This window comes from Dendrobates tinctorius, unplaced genomic scaffold (genome assembly GCF_039654945.1).
Source record: "Dendrobates tinctorius isolate UK_male_01 unplaced genomic scaffold, ASM3965494v1 ptg000307l, whole genome shotgun sequence".
Lineage (NCBI taxonomy): Eukaryota > Metazoa > Chordata > Amphibia > Anura > Dendrobatidae > Dendrobates > Dendrobates tinctorius.
The window spans coordinates 1,288,023-1,312,221 of NW_027361974.1; the positions used below are offsets into that span (position 1 = coordinate 1,288,023).

Genomic DNA, 24,199 nt, shown 5'->3' on the forward strand with positions numbered 1-24,199 from the left:
CCCTCTGATGCTTCCTAGATGCTGCCCATAGGATCACTTTCCTGTCCAGCCACTACACCAATGCCTCCACCCTGTGCCAGTCATTGCACTGGTTACCCATCCGCTACAGAATAGTTAAAATTTATCTCCCACCCCTAAAGCTCTCCACGGCTCAGTACCACCCTATTTCTCTCCCCTTATCTCTGTCTGTCACCTTACCTGTGCCCTCCATTATGCTCATGACCTAAGACTAACATCCTCAATCCAAACATCTCATTCCCCACTTCAAGACATTTCTTGTGCTGTTTCACCACTCTGGAATGCTTCATCCAAAATAACTTAATTCCAAATATCCAGTGTTATAAGCGTGGTCTAAAACCACATTTCTTTATACTGGCCTATCACGTCTCTTATCTACGTCTATCATTTTTGCTTCCGACTTGCACACATGCAGACGATGTGGTCAAAAAAACGGCAATGGAACTGGTGGTAGAGACACTGATAGATTAATCTAAGACTAAAGGCAGGAACCTTTAATTAGAAGAACCACTCCAGCGCTGAAGGAAAAAACCCCCCACTGGAATGGTGCCGTCAAACAAAATAATTTTTCTGTTATTATATCCTCTTTGTGAGAAAAAAAAAAATGGATTTTTTGTTTTAGACACTTGCAGGATAAACTGGCCATTTTTATGACTATCCGATATTAGTGTAAAAGCAACGTTTCTGTGCATATTTGTCACCATGATGGACAGCAGCAGAGATACAGACCATGAAATTGTTTATTCTATATGTAGCAGGTCATGTAAGTGCAGCCAAATACACAGCTTCAGAACAAAAAACATACACAGTACAGGTCCAAACGTAAGAGGAAACGGAAAATCTACACAGACTGGTAAGAATCAAGCGGCTGGTACAAAGAGCGGCAGATTTACGTCTCGTCTTTTTTTTGGGGATTTTAAATTTTTTCTCGTCAGAACTGCAGGTAAAGCCGTGTGGTTAGTTTACACAGATTAAATTATAACACTCTGAAAATACTAAATCGAACCAATTTAAAAGTTGCAAGTACAGCGTCGGAGATGTCCGTCATATCAGAACCATTGGGGCAATTCTCTGGGTCGCAGAAACGAAAAAAAAAACAAAACAAATAGAACAGGCAAAAAAATAATTATAATTATCTGAAACAAAATCCTTGTTTGTTGTGCAATTCTGCATAGAATTGGTTACTGGTGCGCACACTGAACGCCGGGGCCGTGGTGGCTGGTCTCGTCATCTGAGCTGTCGTTGTACGCCTCGCGCCTCTGTCCTCCTGCTGAGCCACGGGTGCTGTCAAATTCTTGAAGGTCTACCTCCTCTGTCTCTCCGGTCACGTTGGTAGTTTCTGGTCTGGCTGGAAGCAGATCTTCAAGTTCCTGTAAGTAAAGAGAAATTTCGATGAACTACATGTATAGATCTGTGGACACCACTGAATCCCAACTGCACTGCGATCTCGGTATAACTCAATCCTTGAAGGGCTATTCTCAAAATAATGACTTCCTAAGGCTGGTTTCACACTTGCGTTTTTTTTCGCGGTATTTTAGCGCTAAATAGCGCATGCGTTTTTTTTTCCCTATACTTTGCATGGGATGCGCTTATGTGCGCATACACATGCGTTTGTACACGTTTTTCCGCGCATGCGTTTTTTTGCGGTATGCGCTCGGGCGCACAAAATGCATCCTGTTGCATTTTTTGGGCGTCCGACTTGCCTCAAAAAAACGCATGAGCGCGCAATGCGTTTTTTTTACAGCAAGACACCCATTTTAAGTCTATGGGTGAGCATAGGCATGCTTATGTATGCGTTTTTTTGCGAATGCGTTTTTTTTTTACCATTAGTTGGACAAGGGAATTTAGGGGTTTGGGTTAGTTAAGGGGGTTTAGGGTTAGGGTTAGCTAGGGTTTAGGGTTAGTATGGTTTGGTTAAGGGTTAGGGTCAGGGTCAGTAAAGTCATGGTTTGGGTTAGTGTGAGGGGCCACCTAATGTTGGAAAAAACGCAACCGCGGTAAAAACGCACTAAAAACGCATACAAACGCATAAAAACGCTGCGTTTTTTTCATGCATGCTCAAAAATGCTTGAAAAAAAACACAGGATTTGTATGCGTTTGTTCAATGCGTTTTTTTGTGGGAAAAACGCGCTGCAAAAAAAAGCAAGTGTGAAATTAGCCTAACTTCTAGGAACTCCTGCCTTCCTTCATAAAAGTAGTGAGTGCATGTGCCCAACCTCTGCTCTGTCTGGCAGTCCCATAGATCAAGCGAGCACACCTCTGCTCTGCTTCTTCCGTCAGTCCCGTAGATCGAGCGTGCACACCTCCGACCTTAAAAGGAGTGATTGCATGCGCTCGACCATTGCTCTGCCTGCCAGTCCCATAGATCGAGTGTAGACAACTCCAACCTCTGAATCGAACGGCAGTCCCATAGATCGAGCGTGCACCCTCCAACCTTAAAAGGGGTGAGTGCATGCGCTCGACCTCTGCTCTGCCGGCCAGTCCCATAGATCGAGTGTAGACAACTCCAACCTCTGAATCGAACGGCAGTTCCGTAGATCAAGCGTGCACACCTCTTACCTCTGCGTCGGCCAGGAGTCCCATAGATCGAGCATGCACACCTCCGACCTCTGCCACGGCCTTCTTAAAAGAAGTGAGTGCATGTGCTCGACCACTGCCTGTCTGGCAGTCCTACAGATCAAGTGTACAAAACTCCAACCTCTGCGTCGGCCAGCAATCCCATAGATAAAGCATGCACAGCTCCAACGTCATCTCTGTGTCGGCCGACAAGTCCCGTAGATCCCGTGCGCACACCTCTAACCTCCCAGCAGTCCCATAGATTGGAGCTGTGCATGCTCAACCTCTACTCCTTCTGGCAGTCCCATAAATCAAGCGTGCACATCTCCACTCCATTAATAGGGAATCTGGTTCCTCCATTTAATAGCCGCATTCTCAGGCTCTCCAATGGTCCGACCCCCAGCAATCAGTTCCATTTTAGGAATACCCCTATAGACCCGATGACCACAATAGTAAGCAATAAGTTATAACCTGATTGATGGTCCTGGACCCTGTAGATGTAAAAGTCTGACAATTATTTCAGACTCACCGTGAGTTTTTCTGGGTTAATCCAATTGTTTTCTGGAAATTGGACGTCGAATTTTATGAAGAGGTCGCCTTTTTCAAAAGGATTGCGGTACTGTGGCATGCCCTCACCCCGAACGACACGAACCGACCCTGGGAAAGAAAAAAAAAAAACAAAACACAAAGAGTTGTTAATTAAGCTAAAGAGTGCGAGCATTGCAAGGCCTGACCGTACGATCATTACCTGGCTCGATGACTTTTCCTGGAGGATATTTGACGACGATCTGACGTGCATCGAGGTGCTTGAAGGTGAACTGAAATCCACACAAAGCCTCGACAAGGCCGATCTTGTGCGTCATGTGCAGGTCGTTGCCGTCTCTCTGAAAAGACTGCGGACGACAGCGGTGGTTAATTTATCTGTAGGGCTGCGTAAGGAGTTTACGGGGGCAGAGAGCGCTCCACTTATGTAGACACTGGTACGAGGGTGGCATGACGATGAAGATCAAAGTGTGATAACTAGTGATGAGCAAATGTGCTTGAAAATTATGTTTGAGTCCCCGCACCTGCATGTCTCGTGGCTGTTCAACAGCTGCAACACATTCAGGGATTACCTAACAAACATGCAACCGCTGCATGTATTGCAGCAGTCGAACAGCCACAAGACATGCAGCCGCAGGGACTCGAACATATTTTTCAAGCACGCTGAAGACTCTTGGTTAGCACCAGAGCATGCTCAGAGAACACATTCACTCATCACTAGTGATAACTAAAGCAGTACAGAGTATTTCAGGAAAGACCCATGTAGTATTTGTGGCCGTCGACGTCTCTTACCTCATGCTCTTTCTCTTGCAGGACCAGGACAATGTCGCCCGGCTCTACACCAGGGGCCTGATCGGCTTCTCCGGTGAATGTGATTTTCTGCCCGTGCTTCATGCCTTTATCAACGTGAACTTCCAGAATTTTCACTTCTTTGATAACTTTTTTGCCCTCACATTTTTTACAGCGGTCTTTTTCATTAATTACTTCCCCTGAAATTAAAAAAAATAATATATATGATGCATAGAAGACACAAATCCAGTGCAAAATAAATGTAAAAGGCACAACTAGGGGCAAAGACCTGCCTTATAATGATGTATGTAATAAAGTGCACGGACATGTGGCAGAGGTTGTGACTACTTTATGGCCAAGGGGTCACTGGGACCAGACAGGACCCTCTGCATTAACCCTTTCCTTACCTTCCCCGTTACAGTCGGAGCAGACGGACTGCATCTGCTGCACCATGCCCGGAGCCAGCTGTCTGATCATGATACGCACGCCCCGGCCTCTGCAAGCTGAACACTTCTGAACCGCTCCGGTCTTCCCACCTTGTCTGAAGAAAGAAATGACTTGCGGTGAGTAAGGAAACACTGAAACGAACCCTCTGCGATGAAAAGTATCCGGACAGTACAGGTTTCCCACCCCTGGATGTTAATGTGTATGTTTCCCCCCACTCAAACACAGTAAGCAGATTGTGAAAAACATTTACAAGAAACTGAATAAAGTATATTAGAGAAGCTGCAGAACTTTGCTCTGTTCACACCAGGTTATTCTGTATGAGACATGGAAAAGCGAGAACCTGGAGGGGAGCGGAGGGACGGACTCACCCGTTACAGGAGCTGCACAGCACGTTCTTGCTGAGCTGAAGTTTGGTGGTCTTTCCGTTGTATAAATCTTCTAATGATACCCTAGAAAGGCGATTACATAAGAATGCAAAAGTCCTGGTTATCACAATACTGTTACGTAGACGGACGGGGGTCCGGGGCGGCCACGTGAAAGGATGGGGGTCCGGCACATCACAGGGCAGTCACAAAAGGGACGGAAGTCTACTGTATCACAGGGCGGACACGAAAAAGGACGGGAGGCTAGTGTATCACAGGGCGGTCATATAAGCAGACAGGGCCCGACGCGTTTCCATTCACACTGGCACTCACTTTAGAGGGTGCATCATGTCTTCTCCTCTCCGTCTTCCGTTGCGACTTCGATTCTGTCCACCCATGAAACCGAAGAGACCACCTCCGAAAATGTGTGAGAATATGTCATCCATGCCGCCACCTCCGCTTCCTTCCCGCAGGCCCTGCTCCCCATATCGGTCGTACAGCTCTCGCTTCTCTGGATTGGACAAGACTTCATAGGCAAAGCTGATTTCCTTGAACTGTAAATCAAAGCGGAAGCGTGAAGCCGAAATCTGCCCTCCTCCCCTCCAAAACCAGGACTAGAGTCATTTACACCCCCAGGTAGTGATCACGAGACATCCGGATGGAGTCTCCATGGCTAAATGTGAATCGGAGGCTTCACAGATGCAGCAATCTTTTTGTACTTTAGTTCTATAACGATGTTGCAGTCACTGACAGCAAGCAGGTATATTAATATATTACAGCAAAGCTGCCAACAGTCTCACATTACAGAGAGAAATCAGTAGGGACCAACTGCAAGGACGAAGGAGGGCGACGTACGGCTGCGGGAACATACAATGGGGGTCCCTGCTCATACAGGGAACCCAGGCCATGACCCGCCCAACGCGAACAGCGGCCACGTCACATCAGCAGCCGCCGGAGTCACTGCGGGGTCCTCTACTGCAGACAATCAAAAACAGCAAGGACCGACGCAGTTACCTTGTCTCCGGCATTGGGGTTCTTGTCAGGGTGATACTCCTTGGCCAGCTTGCGGTACGCCTGTATCAGAGAAAGATGAGATACACGGATTATTACCCAATGTATACAAAGCCACAGTGACCTGCAGATACGTGTAACCAGAGCGGACTCCTTTGGGGAGACTGCACCAACAGACTAGTGAGTGCAGCTCTGGAGTATAATACAGGATGTAACTCAGGATCAGTAATGTAATGTATGTACACAGTGACTGCACCAGCAGAACAGTGTGTGCAGCTCTGGGGTATAATACAGGATGTAACTCAGGATCAGTAATGTAATGTATGTACACAGTGACTGCACCAACAGAACAGTGTGTGCAGCTCTGGGGTATAATACAGGATGTAACTCAGGATCAGTAATGTAATGTATGTACACAGTGACTGCACCAACAGACTAGTGAGTGCAGCTCTGGAGTATAATACAGGATGTAACTCAGGATCAGTTATGTATGTACACAGTGACTGCACCAGCAGAATAGTGAGTGCAGCTCTGGAGTATAATACAGGATGTAACTCAGGATCAGTAATGTAATGTATGTACACAGTGACTGCACCAGCAGAATAGTGAGTGCAGCTCTGGGGTATAATACAGGATGTAACTCAGGATCAGTAATGTAATGTATGTACACAGTGACTGCACCAACAGACTAGTGAGTGCAGCTCTGGAGTATAATACAGGATGTAACTCAGGATCAGTAATGTAATGTATGTACACAGTGACTGCACCAGCAGAATAGTGAGTGCAGCTCTGGAGTATAATACAGGATGTAACTCAGGATCAGTAATGTAATGTATGTACACAGTGACTGCACCAGCAGAATAGTGAGTGCAGCTCTGGGGTATAATACAGGATGTAACTCAGGATCAGTAATGTAATGTATGTACACAGTGACTGCACCAACAGACTAGTGAGTGCAGCTCTGGAGTATAATACAGGATGTAACTCAGGATCAGTAATGTAATGTATGTACACAGTGACTGCACCAGCAGAATAGTGAGTGCAGCTCTGGAGTATAATACAGGATGTAACTCAGGATCAGTAATGTATGTACACAGTGACCGCACCAGCAGAATAGTGAGTGCAGCTCTGGGGTATAATACAGGATGCAACTCACGATCAGTAATGTATGTACACCGTGACTGCACCAGCAGAATAGTGAGTGCAGCTCTGGAGTATAATACAGGATGTAACTCAGGATCAGTAATGTAATGTATGTACACTGTGACTGCACCAACAGACTAGTGAGTGCAGCTCTGGAGTATAATACAGGATGTAACTCAGGATCAGTAATGTATGTACACAGTGACTGCACCAGCAGAATAGTGAGTGCAGCTCTGGAGTATAATACAGGATGTATCAGGATCAGTAATGTAACTTATGTACACAGTGACTGCACCAGCAGAATAGTGAGTGCAGCTCTGGAGTATAATACAGGATGTAACTCAGGATCAGTAATGTATGTACACAGTGACCGCACCAGCAGAATAGTGAGTGCAGCTCTGGGGTATAATACAGGATGCAACTCACGATCAGTAATGTATGTACACAGTGACTGCACCAACAGACTAGTGAGTGCAGCTCTGGAGTATAATACAGGATGTAACTCAGGATCAGTAATGTATGTACACAGTGACTGCACCAGCAGAATAGTGAGTGCAGCTCTGGAGTATAATACAGGATGTATCAGGATCAGTAATGTAATGTATGTACACAGTGACTGCACCAGCAGAATAGCGAGTGCAGCTCTGGGGTATAATACAGGATGCAACTCAGGATCAGTAATGTAATGTATGTACACAGTGACTGCACCAGCAGAATAGTGAGTGCAGCTCTGGAGTATAATACAGGATGTAACTCAGGATCAGTAATGTATGTACACAGTGACCGCACCAGCAGAATAGTGAGTGCAGCTCTGGGGTATAATACAGGATGCAACTCACGATCAGTAATGTAATGTATGTACACAGTGACTGCACCAGCAGAATAGTGAGTGCAGCTCTGGAGTATAATACAGGATGTAACTCAGGATCAGTAATGTATGTACACAAGGACTGCACCAGCAGAATAGTGAGTGCAGCTCTGGAGTATAATACAGGATGTAACTCAGGATCAGTAATGTAATGTATGTACACAGTGACTGCACCAGCAGAATAGTGCACAGTGGCTGAGCTGATTGTGTAGAGGACATCTACATAACTTCCAGTAGAGAGTGGGGTTCACCCCAGGGATATAGCACTGCATACAGCTCCTGGCTTAGCCGGCACCTCCGTGGGTATTTGCTATGTGACTCAGGCGCCATCATGCTGGATACGTGACGATGAAAACAAATATCTTCACAATGTTCCCACATCAAACACTTATAATTACACAGATGAGTAACATCACGTGCCGCAGCCTCACAGGTCACCACTGGACGTCCTTAATTACCAGCCGGTCTGTGTACAAAATGGTGCGCACATACCAATTATACCCTATTATTGTGCTATTTTTATTTTATAGGCTGTGAATTAATTTAATGTCAAATCCTGGATCACAATTATAAATAAGAAAATAAAAAGAGTCCCGAAGGTTCAGACACACAGCATAAATGTCAAAGGCAAAAATGGGGTATAATTAGGAACCGACAGATGCAGCTAAATCCCTGCAGAGCTCGCGGCCAGCGCTGACATCATGGAGTTTCCTTCCTGCTGACGTCACTGTCTTATTCCCAGGTGAGCAGCAACCAGAGAACGGCAGATGCTAATGATGACGCCGCTAATGAGGACGCTGTCATCGGTGATGTCAGAACATATTTAAGGAACAGGCACGAATAACCAACCGGGGGGGGGGGGGGGGGGTATTAGCAGGTAAGACCCCAGTGCAGGGGACAATGTCAGAGGCAGGGCCCCAGTCCAGGAGGGAGGAATTTCGCAGATAGGGTCGCAGTCCAGGGAGGTACATTCTTAAGGGGGGGGGGGGGGGCCACAGGGCTGCAGTCCGGGGGGGGGGGGCACATCCTGGGGGAGCACTGGGCTGCAGTCCATGGGGGCACAAGGCCGCGGTCCAGGGGGTTGGCACATTCTGGGGGGGCATTGGGCCATGGTTTGGGTGGGCACGGAGGCCGCTCTCTGGTCTGAGGGCCGCGCTCTCTGGAGGACGCGCTCTGGGCCCCGGGGGACGCGCTCTGGGCCCAGCGCTCTCTGGGGGCCGCGCTCTCGGGGCCCCGGGGGACGCTCTCTGGGGGCCGCGCTCTCTGGGGCCCGCTCTCTGGGGGGCCGCGCTCTCGGGGCCCGCTCTCTGGGGGGCCGCGCTCTCGGGGCCCGCTCTCTGGGGGGCCGCGCTCTCGGGGCCCGCTCTCTGGGGGGCCGCGCTCTCGGGGCCCGCTCTCTGGGGGGCCGCGCTCTCGGGGCCCGCTCTCTGGGGGGCCGCGCTCTCGGGGCCCGCTCTCTGGGGGGCCGCGCTCTCGGGGCCCGCTCTCTGGGGGGCCGCGCTCTCGGGGCCCGCTCTCTGGGGGGCCGCGCTCTCGGGGCCCGCTCTCTGGGGGGCCGCGCTCTCGGGGCCCGCTCTCTGGGGGGCCGCGCTCTCGGGGCCCGCTCTCTGGGGGGCCGCGCTCTCGGGGCCCGCTCTCTGGGGGGCCGCGCTCTCGGGGCCCGCTCTCTGGGGGGCCGCGCTCTCGGGGCCCGCTCTCTGGGGGGCCGCGCTCTCGGGGCCCGCTCTCTGGGGGGCCGCGCTCTCGGGGGACGCTCTCTGGAGGCCGCGCTCTCGGGGGACGCTCTCTGGAGGCCGCGCTCTCGGGGGACGCTCTCTGGAGGCCGCGCTCTCGGGGGACGCTCTCTGGAGGCCGCGCTCTCGGGGGACGCTCTCTGGAGGCCGCGCTCTCGGGGGACGCTCTCTGGAGGCCGCGCTCTCGGGGGACGCTCTCTGGAGGCCGCGCTCTCGGGGGACGCTCTCTGGAGGCCGCGCTCTCGGGGGACGCTCTCTGGAGGCCGGGGCCCCGGGGGACGCTCTCTGGAGGCCGGGGCCCCGGGGGACGCTCTCTGGAGGCCGGGGCCCCGGGGGACGCTCTCTGGAGGCCGGGGCCCCGGGGGACGCTCTCTGGAGGCCGGGGCCCCGGGGGACGCTCTCTGGAGGCCGGGGCCCCGGGGGACGCTCTCTGGAGGCCGGGGCCCCGGGGGACGCTCTCTGGAGGCCGGGGCCCCGGGGGACGCTCTCTGGAGGCCGGGGCCCCGGGGGACGCTCTCTGGAGGCCGGGGCCCCGGGGGACGCTCTCTGGAGGCCGGGGCCCCGGGGGACGCTCTCTGGAGGCCGGGGCCCCGGGGGACGCTCTCTGGAGGCCGGGGCCCCGGGGGACGCTCTCTGGAGGCCGGGGCCCCGGGGGACGCTCTCTGGAGGCCGCGCTCTCGGGGCCCCGGGGGACGCTCTCTGGAGGCCGCGCTCTCGGGGCCCCGGGGGACGCTCTCTGGAGGCCGCGCTCTCGGGGCCCCGGGGGACGCTCTCTGGAGGCCGCGCTCTCGGGGCCCCGGGGGACGCTCTCTGGAGGCCGCGCTCTCGGGGCCCCGGGGGACGCTCTCTGGAGGCCGCGCTCTCGGGGCCCCGGGGGACGCTCTCTGGAGGCCGCGCTCTCGGGGCCCCGGGGGACGCTCTCTGGAGGCCGCGCTCTCGGGGCCCCGGGGGACGCTCTCTGGAGGCCGCGCTCTCGGGGCCCCGGGGGACGCTCTCTGGAGGCCGCGCTCTCGGGGCCCCGGGGGACGCTCTCTGGAGGCCGCGCTCTCGGGGCCCCGGGGGACGCTCTCTGGAGGCCGCGCTCTCGGGGCCCCGGGGGACGCTCTCTGGAGGCCGCGCTCTCGGGGCCCCGGGGGACGCTCTCTGGAGGCCGCGCTCTCGGGGCCCCGGGGGACGCTCTCTGGAGGCCGCGCTCTCGGGGCCCCGGGGGACGCTCTCTGGAGGCCGCGCTCTCGGGGCCCCGGGGGACGCTCTCTGGAGGCCGCGCTCTCGGGGCCCCGGGGGACGCTCTCTGGAGGCCGCGCTCTCGGGGCCCCGGGGGACGCTCTCTGGAGGCCGCGCTCTCGGGGCCCCGGGGGACGCTCTCTGGAGGCCGCGCTCTCGGGGCCCCGGGGGACGCTCTCTGGAGGCCGCGCTCTCGGGGCCCCGGGGGACGCTCTCTGGAGGCCGCGCTCTCGGGGCCCCGGGGGACGCTCTCTGGAGGCCGCGCTCTCGGCCCCGGGGGACGCTCTCTGGAGGCCGCGCTCTCGGCCCCGGGGGACGCTCTCTGGAGGCCGCGCTCTCGGCCCCGGGGGACGCTCTCTGGAGGCCGCGCTCTCGGCCCCGGGGCCGCCGTCTCCCCGCGCACAGGCCACAAGCCGCTGACTAATACCCGGGGAGGAGGAGGAGGAGCCGCGGCCTGCACTGACCCCGGAGCCCTCGTCCTCCCGGGCCCACTCCTCGCACACCCCCGGCGGCTCCTCTCGGCCTCTGCCCGCTCCCGTCCCCTCTCTCCGGCCGGCATGGCGGCCCCGTCCCCGCCGACCTCTCACTCACCTTCTTCAGCTCGTTCTCGCTGGCGCCAGGCTGCAGCCCGAGCAGGTCGTACAGTTTGGTGTCGGCGACGTTAGACATGGCCGGAGACTGCGAGCAGAGAGCGGGGACTGAGGAGAGAGACCCCGGGAACGAGGGAGAAGCGGCCGGAAACGACGAGCGGGACGTCACAGGACACGTGATGCGATTACGTCACCGAAGCCCCGCCCACACTCACTGCGACTCCGAATACAGTATTCCCCCCAGTGACGTCTACACAGGCGGAGACCGGGACAGTCAGGGGCCCCAGAGACAAGGGACCCCAGAGACAGGGACCACCAGAAACAAGAGACCCCAGAGACAGGGACCATCAGAAACAAGAGACCCCAGAGACAGGGACCACCAGAAACAAGGCCCTCAGAGACAGGGACCATCAGAAACAAGAGACCCCAGAGACAGGGACCACCAGAAACAAGGCCCTCAGAGACAGGGACCATCAGAAACAAGAGACCCCAGAGACAGGGACCACCAGAAACAAGGCCCTCAGAGACAGGCACCATCAGAAACAAGAGACCCCAGAGACAGGGACCACCAGAAACAAGGGACCCCAGAGACAGGGACCACCAGAAACAAGGCCCTCAGAGACAGGGACCATCAGAAACAAGAGACCCCAGAGACAGGGACCACCAGAAACAAGGCCCTCAGAGACAGGCACCATCAGAAACAAGAGACCCCAGAGACAGGGACCACCAGAAACAAGGGACCCCAGAGACAGGGACCACCAGAAACAAGGCCCTCAGAGACAGTGCCACCAGAAACAAGAGACCCCAGAGACAGGGACCACCAGAAACAAGGCCCTCAGAGACAGTGCCACCAGAAACAAGGCCCTCAGAGACAGGGACCACCAGAAACAAGGCCCTCAGAGACAGGGACCATCAGAAACAAGAGACCCCAGAGACAGGGACCACCAGAAACAAGGCCCTCAGAGACAGGCACCATCAGAAACAAGAGACCCCAGAGACAGGGACCATCAGAAACAAGAGACCCCAGAGACAGGGACCACCAGAAACAAGAGACCCCAGAGACAGGGACCACCAGAAACAAGAGACCCCAGAGACAGGGACCACCAGAAACAAGAGACCCCAGAGACAGGGACCACCAGAAACAAGAGACCCCAGAGACAGGGACCACCAGAAACGAGACCCCAGAGACAGGGACCACCAGAAACAAGAGACCCCAGAGACAGGGACCACCAGAAACAAGAGACCCCAGAGACAGGGACCATCAGAAACAAGGGACCCCAGAGACAGGGACCACCAGAAACAAGAGACCCCAGAGACAGGGACCACCAGAAACAAGGCCCTCAGAGACAGGGACCACCAGAAACAAGAGACCCCAGAGACAGGGACCACCAGAAACAAGAGACCCCAGAGACAGGGACCACCAGAAACAAGAGACCCCAGAGACAGGGACCACCAGAAACAAGAGACCCCAGAGACAGGGACCACCAGAAAAAAGAGACCCCAGAGACAGTGCCACCAGAAACAAGGCCCTCAGAGACAGGGACCACCAGAAACAAGAGACCCCAGAGACAGGGACCACCAGAAAAAAGAGACCCCAGAGACAGGGACCACCAGAAACAAGAGACCCCAGAGACAGGGACCATCAGAAACAAGAGACCCCAGAGACAGTGCCACCAGAAACAAGAGACCCCAGAGACAGGGACCATCAGAAACAAGAGACCCCAGAGACAGGGACCACCAGAAACAAGAGACCCCAGAGACAGGGACCATCAGAAACAAGAGACCCCAGAGACAGTGCCACCAGAAACAAGAGACCCCAGAGACAGGGACCATCAGAAACAAGAGACCCCAGAGACAGGGACCACCAGAAACAAGAGACTCCAGAGACAGGGACCATCAGAAACAAGAGACCCCAGAGACAGTGCCACCAGAAACAAGAGACCCCAGAGACAGGGACCATCAGAAACAAGAGACCCCAGAGACAGGGACCACCAGAAACAAGGCCCTCAGAGACAGGGACCACCAGAAACAAGAGACCCCAGAGACAGGGACCACCAGAAACAAGAGACCCCAGAGACAGGGACCATCAGAAACAAGAGACCCCAGAGACAGTGCCACCAGAAACAAGAGACCCCAGAGACAGGGACCATCAGAAACAAGAGACCCCAGAGACAGGGACCACCAGAAAAAAGAGACCCCAGAGACAGGGACCATCAGAAACAAGAGACCCCAGAGACAGGGACCACCAGAAACAAGGCCCTCAGAGACAGGGACCACCAGAAACAAGGCCCTCAGAGACAAGAGACCCCAGAGACAGGGACCACCAGAAACAAGGACCTCAGAGACAGGGACCATCAGAAACAAGGGACCCCAGAGACAGGGACCACCAGAAACAAGAGACCCCAGAGACAGGGACCACCAGAAACAAGAGACCCCAGAGACAGGGACCATCAGAAACAAGAGACCCCAGAGACAGGGACCACCAGAAACAAGAGACCCCAGAGACAGGGACCACCAGAAACAAGAGACCCCAGAGACAGGGACCATCAGAAACAAGAGACCCCAGAGACAGGGACCACCAGAAACAAGAGGCAACAGAGACAGGGACCACCAGAAACAAGAGGCAACAGAGACAGGGACCACCAGAAACAAGGGACCCCAGAGACAGGGACCACCAGAAACAAGGCCCTCAGAGACAGGGACCACCAGAAACAAGAGACCCCAGAGACAGGGACCATCAGAAACAAGGGACCCCAGAGACAGGGACCACCAGAAACAAGGCCCTCAGAGACAGGGACCACCAGAAACAAGAGACCCCAGAGACAGGGACCACCAGAAACAAGAGACCCCAGAGACAGGGACCACCAGAAACAAGAGACCCCAGAGACAAGAGACCCCAGAGACAGTGCCACCAGAAACAAGGCCCTCAGAGACAGGGACCACCAGAAACAAGAGACCCCAGAAACAATGCCCTCAGAGACAGGGACCATCAGAAACAAGGCCCTCAGAGACAGGGACCACCAGAAACAAGAGACCCCAGAGACAGTGCCACCAGAAACAAGGCCCTCAGAGACAGGGACCATCAGAAACAAGAGACCCCAGAGACAGGGACCACCAGAAACAAGAGACCCCAGAGACAAGAGACCCCAGAGACAGTGCCACCAGAAACAAGCCTCTCAGAGACAGGGACCACCAGAAACAAGAGACCCCAGAGACAGGGACCACCAGAAACAAGAGACCCCAGAGACAGTGCCACCAGAAACAAGGCCCTCAGAGACAGGGACCACCAGAAACAAGAGACCCCAGAGACAGGGACCACCAGAAACAAGAGACCCCAGAGACAGGGACCACCAGAAACAAGGGACCCCCCAGAAACAAGGACCCCCAGAGACAAGAACCTCAGAAACAAGGAGCCCCCAGAAACAAGGACCCCCAGAGACAAGGACCTCAGAAACAAGGAGCCCCCAGAAACAAGGACCCCCAGAGACAAGGACCTCAGAAACAAAGGACCCCTGAGACAAGGACCCCAGAAACAAGGAACCCCCAGAGACAAGAACCTTAGAAACAAGGAGCCCCCAGAAACAAGGACCCCCAGAGACAAGAACCTCAGAAACAAGGGACCCAGGAAACAAGGGACTCCGGAGAGAGAGACCACCAGAAACAAGGAACCCCGGGGACAAGGACCACTAGAAACAAGGGACCCCAGAGACAAGGACCCCTAGAGACAGGGACCTCAGAAATAAGGAACCCCAGAGACAAGCACCCCGGAAACAGGGATCCCTGAGATAGGGACCCCCAGAGACAAGAACCCCGGAAACAGGGACCCCCAGAGACAAGGACCCTGGAGAGAGGGACCCCCAGAAACAAGGAACCCCCAGAGACCTGGACCTCAGAGACAGTGACCTCCAGAGACAAGGACCCCGGGGACTGGAAACCCTCAAGACAGGGACAATACCCACGGAAACAGGACCCCAGAGACAAGATCCCCCGGAGACAGGGCCCAAGAGACGGAAACTTAGCGATAATAATGTGTCATCCACAGATCCCCCGTAACAGTGCGTCATCCACAGATCCCCATAACAGCGCGTCATCCACAGATCCCCCATAAAAGCGCGTCATCCACAGATCCCCCGTAAAAGCGCGTCATCCACAGATCCCCCATAAAAGCGCGTCATCCACAGATCCCCGTAACAGCGCATCATCCACAGATCCCCCGTAACAGCGCGTCACCCACAGATCCTCCATAACAGCGCGTCATCCACAGATCCCCCATAACAGTGCGTCATCCACAGATCCCCATAACAGTGCGTCATCCACAGATCCCCATAACAGTGCGTCATCCACAGATCCCCCATAACAGCGTGTCATCCACAGATCCCACATAACAGCGCGTCATCCACAGATACCCCATAACAGTGCCTCACCCACAGATCCCCCATAACAGCGCATCATCCACAGATCCCCCATAACAGTGCATCATCCACAGATCCCCATATCAGTGCGTCATCAAACAGATCTCCCATAACAGTGTGTCATCTAGAGATCCCCCATAACAGTGCGTCATCCGCATATCCCCCATAACAGAGCATCACCCACAGCTCCCACATAATGGAGCGTTATCCACAGATCCCCCATCATCCACAGATCCCCTGTAAGTAACAGCGCATCATCCACAGATCCACATAACAGAGCGTCATCCTCATATCCCCCGTAAAAGTGCGTCATCCACAGATCCCCCGTAACAGCGCATCATCCACAGATCCCCCGTAACAGCGCATCATCCACAGATCCCCCGTAACAGTGCGTCATCCACAGATCCCCCGTAAGTGCGTCATCCACAGATCCCCCCATAACAGAGCGTCATCCACAGATCCCCCGTAAGTGCGTCATCCACAGATCCCCCGTAAGTGCGTCATCCACAGATCCCCCATAAAAGTGCGTCATCCACAGATCCCCCATTACAGCGCGTCGACAGATCCCCCGTAACAGTGCGTCATCCACAGATCCCCATAACAGTGCGTCACCCACAGATCCCCAATAACAGCGTGTCACCCACAGATCCCCCATAACGGTGCGTCATCCACAGATCCCCCGTAAGTGCGTCATCCACAGATCCCCCATAACAGAGCGTCATCCACAGATCCCCCATAACAGAGCGTCATCCACAGATCCCCCATAAAAGTGCGTCATCCACAGATCCCCCATTACAGCACGTCGACAGATCCCCCCGTAACAGTGCGTCATCCACAGATCCCCCATAACAGTGCGTCACCCACAGATCCCCAATAACAGCGTGTCACCCACAGATCCCCCATAACGGTGTGTCATCCACAGATCCCCCATAACGGTGCCTCACCCACAGATCCCCCATAACGGTGCCAGATCCCCCATAGCAGCGTCACCCACAGATCCCCCATAACAGCGTCACCCACAGATCCTCCATAACGGAGCGTCACCCACAGCTCCCCCATAACGGAGCGTCACCCACAGATCCCCCATAACGGAGCGTCACCCACAGATCCCCCATAACAGCGTCACCCGCAGATCCCCCATAACAGCGTCACCCACAGATCCTCCATAACGGAGCGTCACCCACAGCTCCCCCATAACAGAGCGTCATCCACAGATCCCCCATAACAGCTTCATCCACAAATCCCCCATAACAGTGCGTCACCCACAGATCCCCCATAACAGTGCGTCACCCACAGATCCCCCATAACGGTGTGTCATCCACAGATCCCCCATAACGGTGCCAGATCCCCCATAGCAGCGTCACCCGCAGATCCCCCATAACAGCGTCACACGCAGATCCCCCATAACAGTGCGTCATCCACAGATCCCCCATAACAGCTTCATCCACAAATCCCCCATAATGACACGTCACCCACAGCTCCCCCATAACGGAGCGTCATCCCCTGACCCCCCATAACAGTGTTGTGTGATGATTGGCTGGTGTTGAGCATTGGTGACTGTACAATCTGCTCCCTGATCTCAGGCTCTGGCTGTGCAGGTTTCTATGTAACAGCCTCATAAATGGATCCCTGATGCGGAATCTCTGGAGTCTCCGCGATCTGCTGGTGATGTCTGCAGAGTAGATGAGCGCGGTGACGTCACACGCAGACGGTAACGGGGGAGGCTCAAGCGGGCTGTGTCGGGTGTCAGCAGGATGGCGGACCCGGAGCTGGAAGCGATCAGGAAGCAGCGGCTGGCGGAGCTACAGGGCCGGCAAGGGGTGAGGGACGCCGGCATCACTGTGCGTGAGGGGCGGGAGCAGCGAGGGGGTCAGTTTGCGCCCCCAATCCATGTGTGTGATGCCCACCCGTGTATGTCCCCCCCTCCTCGTGTGTCCCTCCGCCGTCCCCCCCTCCTCCTCGTGTGTGTGTGTGTGTGTGTGTCCCTCCGCCGTCCCCCCTCCTCCTCGTGTGTGTCCCTCCGCCGTCCCCCCCTCCTCCTCGTGTGTGTCCCTCCGCCGTCCCCCCCTCCTCCTCGTGTGTGTCCCTCCGCCGTCCCCCCCTCCTCCTCGTGTGTGTCCCTCCGCCGTCCCCCCCCTCCTCCTCGTGTGTGTCCCTCCGCCGTCCCCCCCCTCCTCCTCGTGTGTGTCCCTCCGCCGTCCCCCCCCTCCTCCTCGTGTGTGTGTTCCTCCGCCGTCCCCCCCTCCTCCTCGTGTGTGTGTGTCCCTCCGCCGTCCCCCCTCCTCCTCGTGTGTGTGTGTCCCTCCGCCGTCCCCCCCTCCTCCTCGTGTGTGTGTGTCTCTCCGCCGTCCCCCCCTCCTCCTCGTGTGTGTGTCTCTCCGCCGTCCCCCCCTCCTCCTCGTGTGTGTGTCCCTCCGCCGTCCCCCCCTCCTCCTCGTGTGTGTGTCCCTCCGCCGTCCCCCCCTCCTCCTCGTGTGTGTGTCCCTCCGCCGTCCCCCCCTCCTCCTCGTGTGTGTGTCCCTCCGCCGTCCCCCCCTCCTCCTCGTGTGTGTGTCCCTCCGCCGTCCCCCCCTCCTCCTCGTGTGTGTGTCCCTCCGCCGTCCCCCCCTCCTCCTCGTGTGTGTGTCCCTCCGCCGTCCCCCCCTCCTCCTCGTGTGTGTGTCCCTCCGCCGTCCCCCCCTCCTCCTCGTGTGTGTGTCCCTCCGCCGTCCCCCCCTCCTCCTCGTGTGTGTGTCCCTCCGCCGTCCCCCCCTCCTCCTCGTGTGTGTCCCTCCGCCGTCCCCCCCCCTCCTCGTGTGTGTCCCTCCGCCGTCCCCCCCCTCCTCCTCGTGTGTGTCTCTCCGCCGTCCCCCCCTCCTCCTCGTGTGTGTCTCTCCGCCGTCCCCCCTCCTCCTCGTGTGTGTCTCTCCGCCGTCCCCCCCTCCTCCTCGTGTGTGTGTCTCTCCGCCGTCCCCCCCTCCTCCTCGTGTGTGTGTCTCTCCGCCGTCCCCCCCTCCTCCTCGTGTGTGTGTCTCTCCGCCGTCCCCCCCTCCTCCTCGTGTGTGTGTCTCTCCGCCGTCCCCCCCTCCTCCTCGTGTGTGTGTCTCTCCGCCGTCCCCCCCTCCTCCTCGTGTGTGTGTCTCTCCGCCGTCCCCCCCTCCTCCTCGTGTGTGTGTCTCTCCGCCGTCCCCCCACCTCCTCGTGTGTGTGTCTCTCCGCCGTCCCCCCCTCCTCCTCGTGTGTGTGTCTCTCCGCCGTCCCCCCCTCCTCCTCGTGTGTGTGTCTCTCCGCCGTCCCCCCCTCCTCCTCGTGTGTGTGTCTCTCCGCCGTCCCCCCCTCCTCCTCGTGTGTGTGTCTCTCCGCCGTCCCCCCCTCCTCCTCGTGTGTGTGTCTCTCCGCCGTCCCCCCCTCCTCCTCGTGTGTGTGTCTCTCCGCCGTCCCCCCCTCCTCCTCGTGTGTGTGTCTCTCCGCCGTCCCCCCCTCCTCCTCGTGTGTGTGTCTCTCCGCCGTCCCCCCCTCCTCCTCGTGTGTGTGTCTCTCCGCCGTCCCCCCCTCCTCCTCGTGTGTGTGTCTCTCCGCCGTCCCCCCCTCCTCCTCGTGTGTGTGTCTCTCCGCCGTCCCCCCCTCCTCCTCGTGTGTGTCCCTCCGCCGTCCCCCCCTCCTCCTCGTGTGTGTGTCTCTCCGCCGTCCCCCCCTCCTCCTCGTGTGTGTGTCTCTCCGCCGTCCCCCCCCCTCCTCCTCGTGTGTGTGTCTCTCCGCCGTCCCCCCCCTCCTCCTCGTGTGTGTGTCTCTCCGCCGTCCCCCCCCCTCCTCGTGTGTGTGTCTCTCCGCCGTCCCCCCCTCCTCCTCGTGTGTGTGTCTCTCCGCCGTCCCCCCCTCCTCCTCGTGTGTGTGTCTCTCCGCCGTCCCCCCCTCCTCCTCGTGTGTGTGTCTCTCCGCCGTCCCCCCCTCCTCCTCGTGTGTGTGTCTCTCCGCCGTCCCCCCCTCCTCCTCGTGTGTGTGTCTCTCCGCCGTCCCCCCCTCCTCCTCGTGTGTGTGTCTCTCCGCCGTCCCCCCCTCCTCCTCGTGTGTGTGTCTCTCCGCCGTCCCCCCCCCTCCTCCTCGTGTGTGTGTCTCTCCGCCGTCCCCCCCTCCTCCTCGTGTGTGTGTCTCTCCGCCGTCCCCCCCTCCTCCTCGTGTGTGTGTCTCTCCGCCGTCCCCCCCTCCTCCTCGTGTGTGTGTGTCTCTCCGCCGTCCCCCCCTCCTCCTCGTGTGTGTGTCTCTCCGCCGTCCCCCCCTCCTCCTCGTGTGTGTGTCTCTCCGCCGTCCCCCCCTTCTCCTCGTGTGTGTGTGTCTCTCCGCCGTCCCCCCCTCCTCCTCGTGTGTGTGTGTCTCTCCGCCGTCCCCCCCTCCTCCTCGTGTGTGTGTGTGTGTGTGTCTCTCCGCCGTCCCCCCCCTCCTCGTGTGTGTCTCTCCGCCGTCCCCCCCCCCTCCTCGTGTGTGTGTCTCTCCGCCGTCCCCCCCCCTCCTCCTCGTGTGTGTGTCTCTCCGCCGTCCCCCCCCCCTCCTCCTCGTGTGTGTGTGTCCCTCCGCCGTCCCCCCCTCCTCGTGTGTGTGTCCCTCCGCCGTCCCCCCTCCCCCACATCTGCTAGTTGTACAGTGTCCCGCTGTCTGTCGCTGACACATGTTGTCTTTCTGTCCTCAGGACGGGGGGAGCGAGCAGGCTCAGCAAGAGGCCAAACAGAGGTAATATCACCTGGAGGTACCTCAGCCCCCAGCAGGAGTCTGTGCCCCCGCAGCAGTGTTGTTGGCCGCTGCCATTGGTCTCTTTTTTCCCTCTTCCGTTAGATGAGCGGTCTTGAGCTCGTTGATTTCGATGGGGTCGGCCGACCGTGGACCATGTCCTGGGCTGCCCACATTGGCTGCAGACCCCTCCTGGGATAAGCCCCCGGAAAATGAGCCTCACAGCGGCTAGTGAGAGCATGGGCCCTGGACAGGAGCGGTGCTGCCCGGTCATTAGATGTGGCCGCGTTCAGACTGAGCCTTGCTGGGGGCTCTGGGCTGCGGACCCTCTAACCTTCTGCTCTCATTACAGGGAGGATGAAATGAGGAACAGCATCTTATCTCAGGTCCTGAGCCAGGCTGCCCGGGCCAGACGTGAGTATCCCCCCGCTCAGGGATTGTGGTGGTCCCGGGGGGAGGGGCAGTTACCATGGGAAGTAAATGGAGTAAAATAATGAAACTTTTTTTCCCCCCCCAGTGAATAATTTGGCGCTAGTGAAGCCGGAAAAAGCCAAAGCTGTGGAGAACTACCTGATCCAGATGGCGAGATTTGGGCAACTAGGTGGCAAGGCGAGTGTCTGCTGATCCCACACGGTACTACAACCCCCAAGCTCCGTCCACGGCTGGGGGTGCATGGAACTTTCATCTGATCAGCGCTTTTACTATTTGTGAAAACATAGAAACCATCAACAAGCAGGGGGTGTCTGCAATGTATTGGCCCCCCGGTAACGCCCTCTCCTTCCTTTCCTCAGCTCTCTGAACAAGGACTAATAGAAATTTTGGAGAAGGTCAGTCAGCAGACAGAAAAGAAGACGACGGTGACGGTAAGAGGTGGCAGGGTTGTGGGTGCAAGTGTGTATATGTGTGTGTGTATAAATTTTTTTTTTTTTCTTGGAGGTAGGTTACTAGTAGTATAAAGTATGGTGGTCAGACATCCTGAGTGGTCTTTCTAATGGAAGGATATTACATAGTTCACAGGCGCTGCGGTGTTATTTTCACATTGCAAAAAAAAAACCCAGTGAAGACCCCCGTAGCTGCCCCTCCACCATTTCTTTAATTCTTAAGCTATGGCAAAACTGAAACCCTTTGCAGATGACGTTATCCATACTTTCTGGCCGCAGGGCGAGAGTACCACCACTTAACTCCCGGCCGCTGCAGCTCTTCTTTTTGATGGTTGGTTCTCAGAGCTCTCGTCTCACGGCCGATGGATCGATCGGCACCAGTTGTCTTTCCGCCGTGCCCCGCGATCAGGTTTTGGCAATGTCGCCGCCTTTCTGAGATCATTTGCTTCTTTTCTTGCAGTTTAACAGAAGGCGAGTGATGGACTCTGACGAGGACGATGACTGAGGCTCGGCCCCCACCCTGCACCCCGAGCACTTGCTTTACATTTTTCCTCACTGAGGGTCTCGTAGTCCTGGGGTTTTTTTGGTTATTTTTTTTGTCAAATAATTGAGCAGCCGCCTCCAGTAAGGACGGACCACGCTGCGTGATAACGGCAGCATCTGATGTTACACCCCACCGTTCCTCAATTATTACCCCCCGCCCCTTTTAAACTTCTAAATTATTTGGACACTTCAATCACCTGAAACTTTTTGTACCATGAGGGGGTGGATATGTCTGTGACCGGCGGGTCATGGTTTTCTCCTGATGTGAAGAATAAAGTTCTTTTGTGCTGTACATCTATGGTGGAGTGCTATATTAACAATCAGGCCAGGATCACACATGTGAGAAACACGGCCGAGTCTCGTCTATAAATACCCGGCACTGCGGCTCCAGGCATTGCCGTGCAGTCACACGCTCCTGAGTCCCAGCGGCAGTGCCGGGTATTCACATGCGAGACTCGGCCGTGTTTCTCGCATGTGTGACCCCCCCCCCAGCCTAAAAGTGTACCTTCATCACCATCGTTTAAGCGCCTAAAGTAGGAACAATGACCACAGTTCACAATTCATCTGCAGAACAATGCCTCGCCATGGTAACAGACAACAAACAAGCCCGGTGTAGTCTGACCTCATTTTCTTGGTATTTGAGGTGGAGAACAGATGGGAATATTACTGGTGGGGGTAATCAGACTACATGGGGTTTGCAGTCTGTTACCATAGAGACATAGGTCTCTAAGAGCTGTATATACCAAACGGTAGAGCTTAACCCCTTTCTGACATTTGATGTAAGAGTACGCTGATGTCGGATTCCCCCTGTTTAGGTGCTGGCTCCAGCGCCGAGTCTGCACCTTCCTGGGCACATATCAGCTAATCTATACAGCTGATGTTTGCATGCCACAGCTGTGGGTGATATCACAATCCACCCACAGCTGTAAAATTCTGCTGTCAGTTTGACAACGGCATTTAACTCGCGCTTACCGGAAGCGTGTCACTAATCTTGCCCATCGGTGACCCCTGTCACATTAACGCAGGTCACCATGACAACCAGAGGGCTCCAGCAGACTTATGGTTGTGATTGTCGGATTGCTTTGAGCGCCACCCCGTGGTGGTGTTTAACCCCTTTCTGCCAGCAGACGTACTATCCCGTCCATGTGCCCTGGGACTTAATTCCCAGGGACGGGATAGTACGTCATAGCGATCAGCTGCGCCCACGTGGTGAGCGCCGCTGATCGCGGCCGGGTGTCAGCTGATTATCACAGCTGACACCTGGCACAATGTGTCAGGGGCGGTGACGGACCGCCCCCGACACGTTAACCCCTTGTACACCACAATCAAACACGATCGCAGTGTACCGGGGGTTAAAGGGAAGCATCGGCAGGGAGGTGGTTCCCTCCTTTCTTCCCTAAGCCCCCCATGGCAGCGCAATGTGCAACGCTGCTGCGGGGGGCTCTTTCCCTACAGGCCCCCGAATCCAAGATGGCGACGGGGGCCTGTAGGGAGCTGACTTCCTCACTGCCTGCAAAGCGCAGGCATGAGAGAGTCTGCAGCAGTGCCTGTGACAGATCGCTGATCTGTCACAGGACAGTGATGTCCCACCTGGTACAATGCAATAAAGTTTAAAAAAAAAAAGTGTAAAAATAATTTAACCCCTTTCTGACATCAGACTTACTATCCCGTCCATGGGACACGGGCCCCTATGCCCATGGACGGGATAGTACGTCTAGCGCGATCAGCGGCGTCCACGTGGTGAGCGCCGCTGATCGCGGCCGGGTGTCAGCTGATTATCACAGCTGACACCAGGCACAATGTGTCAGGGGCGGTCACGGACAAACATGATCGCGGTGTACCGGGGGTTAAAGGGAAGCATCGGCAGGGAGGGGGCTCCCTCCGTGCTTCAGTGAGCCCCCCACGGCAGCGCAATGTGCAGCGCTGCAGCGGGGGGCTCCTTTCCTGCAGGCCCCCGAATCCAAGATGGCGACGGGGGCCTGCAGGGAGCTGGCTTCCTCAGTGCCTGCAAAGCGCAGGCATGAGGAAGTCTGCAGTAGTGTCTGTGACAGGTCGCTGATCTGTCACAGTGATCTGTGATGTGACAGATCAGCGATCTGTCACAGGACAGTGATGTCCCACCTGGGACTATGTAATAAAGTTAAAAAAAAAAAAAAAGTGTTAAAATAATTTTTAAAAAATCGCCAAATTAGAAAAAAAAAAATAAAAGTACACATATTAGGTATCACCGCGTCCGTAACGACCCGCCCTATAAAACTGTCCCATTAGTTAACCCCTTTAGCGAACCCTTAAAAAATAAAAATAAACTAAGCAAAAAATAATTTATCATACCGCCAAACAAAAAGTGCAATAACGCGCGATCAAAAAGGCGCATATAA

At 56.0% G+C, this 24,199-nt stretch overlaps 2 protein-coding genes across 3 annotated transcripts; one reads left to right on the forward strand and one right to left on the reverse strand.

The window, feature by feature from the left end:
- Positions 1–740: 740 nt before the first annotated feature.
- Positions 741–11,477, reverse strand: DNAJA2 (DnaJ heat shock protein family (Hsp40) member A2). Its single transcript, XM_073560821.1, has 9 exons — positions 11,286–11,477; positions 5,730–5,789; positions 5,049–5,269; positions 4,722–4,802; positions 4,314–4,447; positions 3,910–4,106; positions 3,323–3,467; positions 3,104–3,231; positions 741–1,388 (listed from the first exon to the last, which is right to left on the reverse strand). Exons 1-9 carry the CDS (start codon positions 11,361–11,363, stop codon positions 1,200–1,202), a joined length of 1,233 nt encoding a protein of 410 aa, XP_073416922.1. The 5' UTR covers positions 11,364–11,477; the 3' UTR covers positions 741–1,199.
- Positions 11,478–17,378: 5,901 nt separating this feature from the next.
- On the forward strand, positions 17,379–22,113 carry PDCD5 (programmed cell death 5). 2 transcript variants are annotated; one of them, XM_073560828.1, is made up of 6 exons: positions 17,379–17,516; positions 20,360–20,400; positions 20,750–20,811; positions 20,915–21,006; positions 21,189–21,260; positions 21,739–22,113. In XM_073560828.1, the coding sequence occupies exons 1-6, from the start codon at positions 17,451–17,453 to the stop codon at positions 21,781–21,783; spliced, it is 378 nt and encodes a 125-aa protein (XP_073416929.1). In that variant the 5' UTR covers positions 17,379–17,450; the 3' UTR covers positions 21,784–22,113. The 2 variants fall into 2 exon arrangements, with proteins under 2 accessions (XP_073416929.1, XP_073416928.1); XM_073560827.1 differs by having other exon boundaries at positions 17,402–17,537.
- Positions 22,114–24,199: the final 2,086 nt, after the last annotated feature.

What these genes read in the sequence shown, in the direction of transcription:
- DNAJA2 (XM_073560821.1), bottom strand. Translation starts at nt 11,363, where the DNA reads ATGTCTAACGTCGCCGACACCAAACTGTACGACCTGCTCGGGCTGCAG. An exon ending in CTCCGACTGTAACGGGGAAG is followed by an intron (nt 4,107 to 4,313) that starts GTAAGGAAAGGG and finishes TTTTAATTTCAG; the next exon opens with GGGAAGTAATTAATGAAAAA. An exon ending in TGCAAGAGAAAGAGCATGAG is followed by an intron (nt 3,468 to 3,909) that starts GTAAGAGACGTC and finishes TGTCGTCCGCAG; the next exon opens with TCTTTTCAGAGAGACGGCAA.
- PDCD5 (XM_073560827.1), top strand. Translation starts at nt 17,451, where the DNA reads ATGGCGGACCCGGAGCTGGAAGCGATCAGGAAGCAGCGGCTGGCGGAG. An exon ending in TGAGGGACGCCGGCATCACT is followed by an intron (nt 17,538 to 20,359) that starts GTGCGTGAGGGG and finishes TTCTGTCCTCAG; the next exon opens with GACGGGGGGAGCGAGCAGGC. An exon ending in CAGCAAGAGGCCAAACAGAG is followed by an intron (nt 20,401 to 20,749) that starts GTAATATCACCT and finishes CTCTCATTACAG; the next exon opens with GGAGGATGAAATGAGGAACA.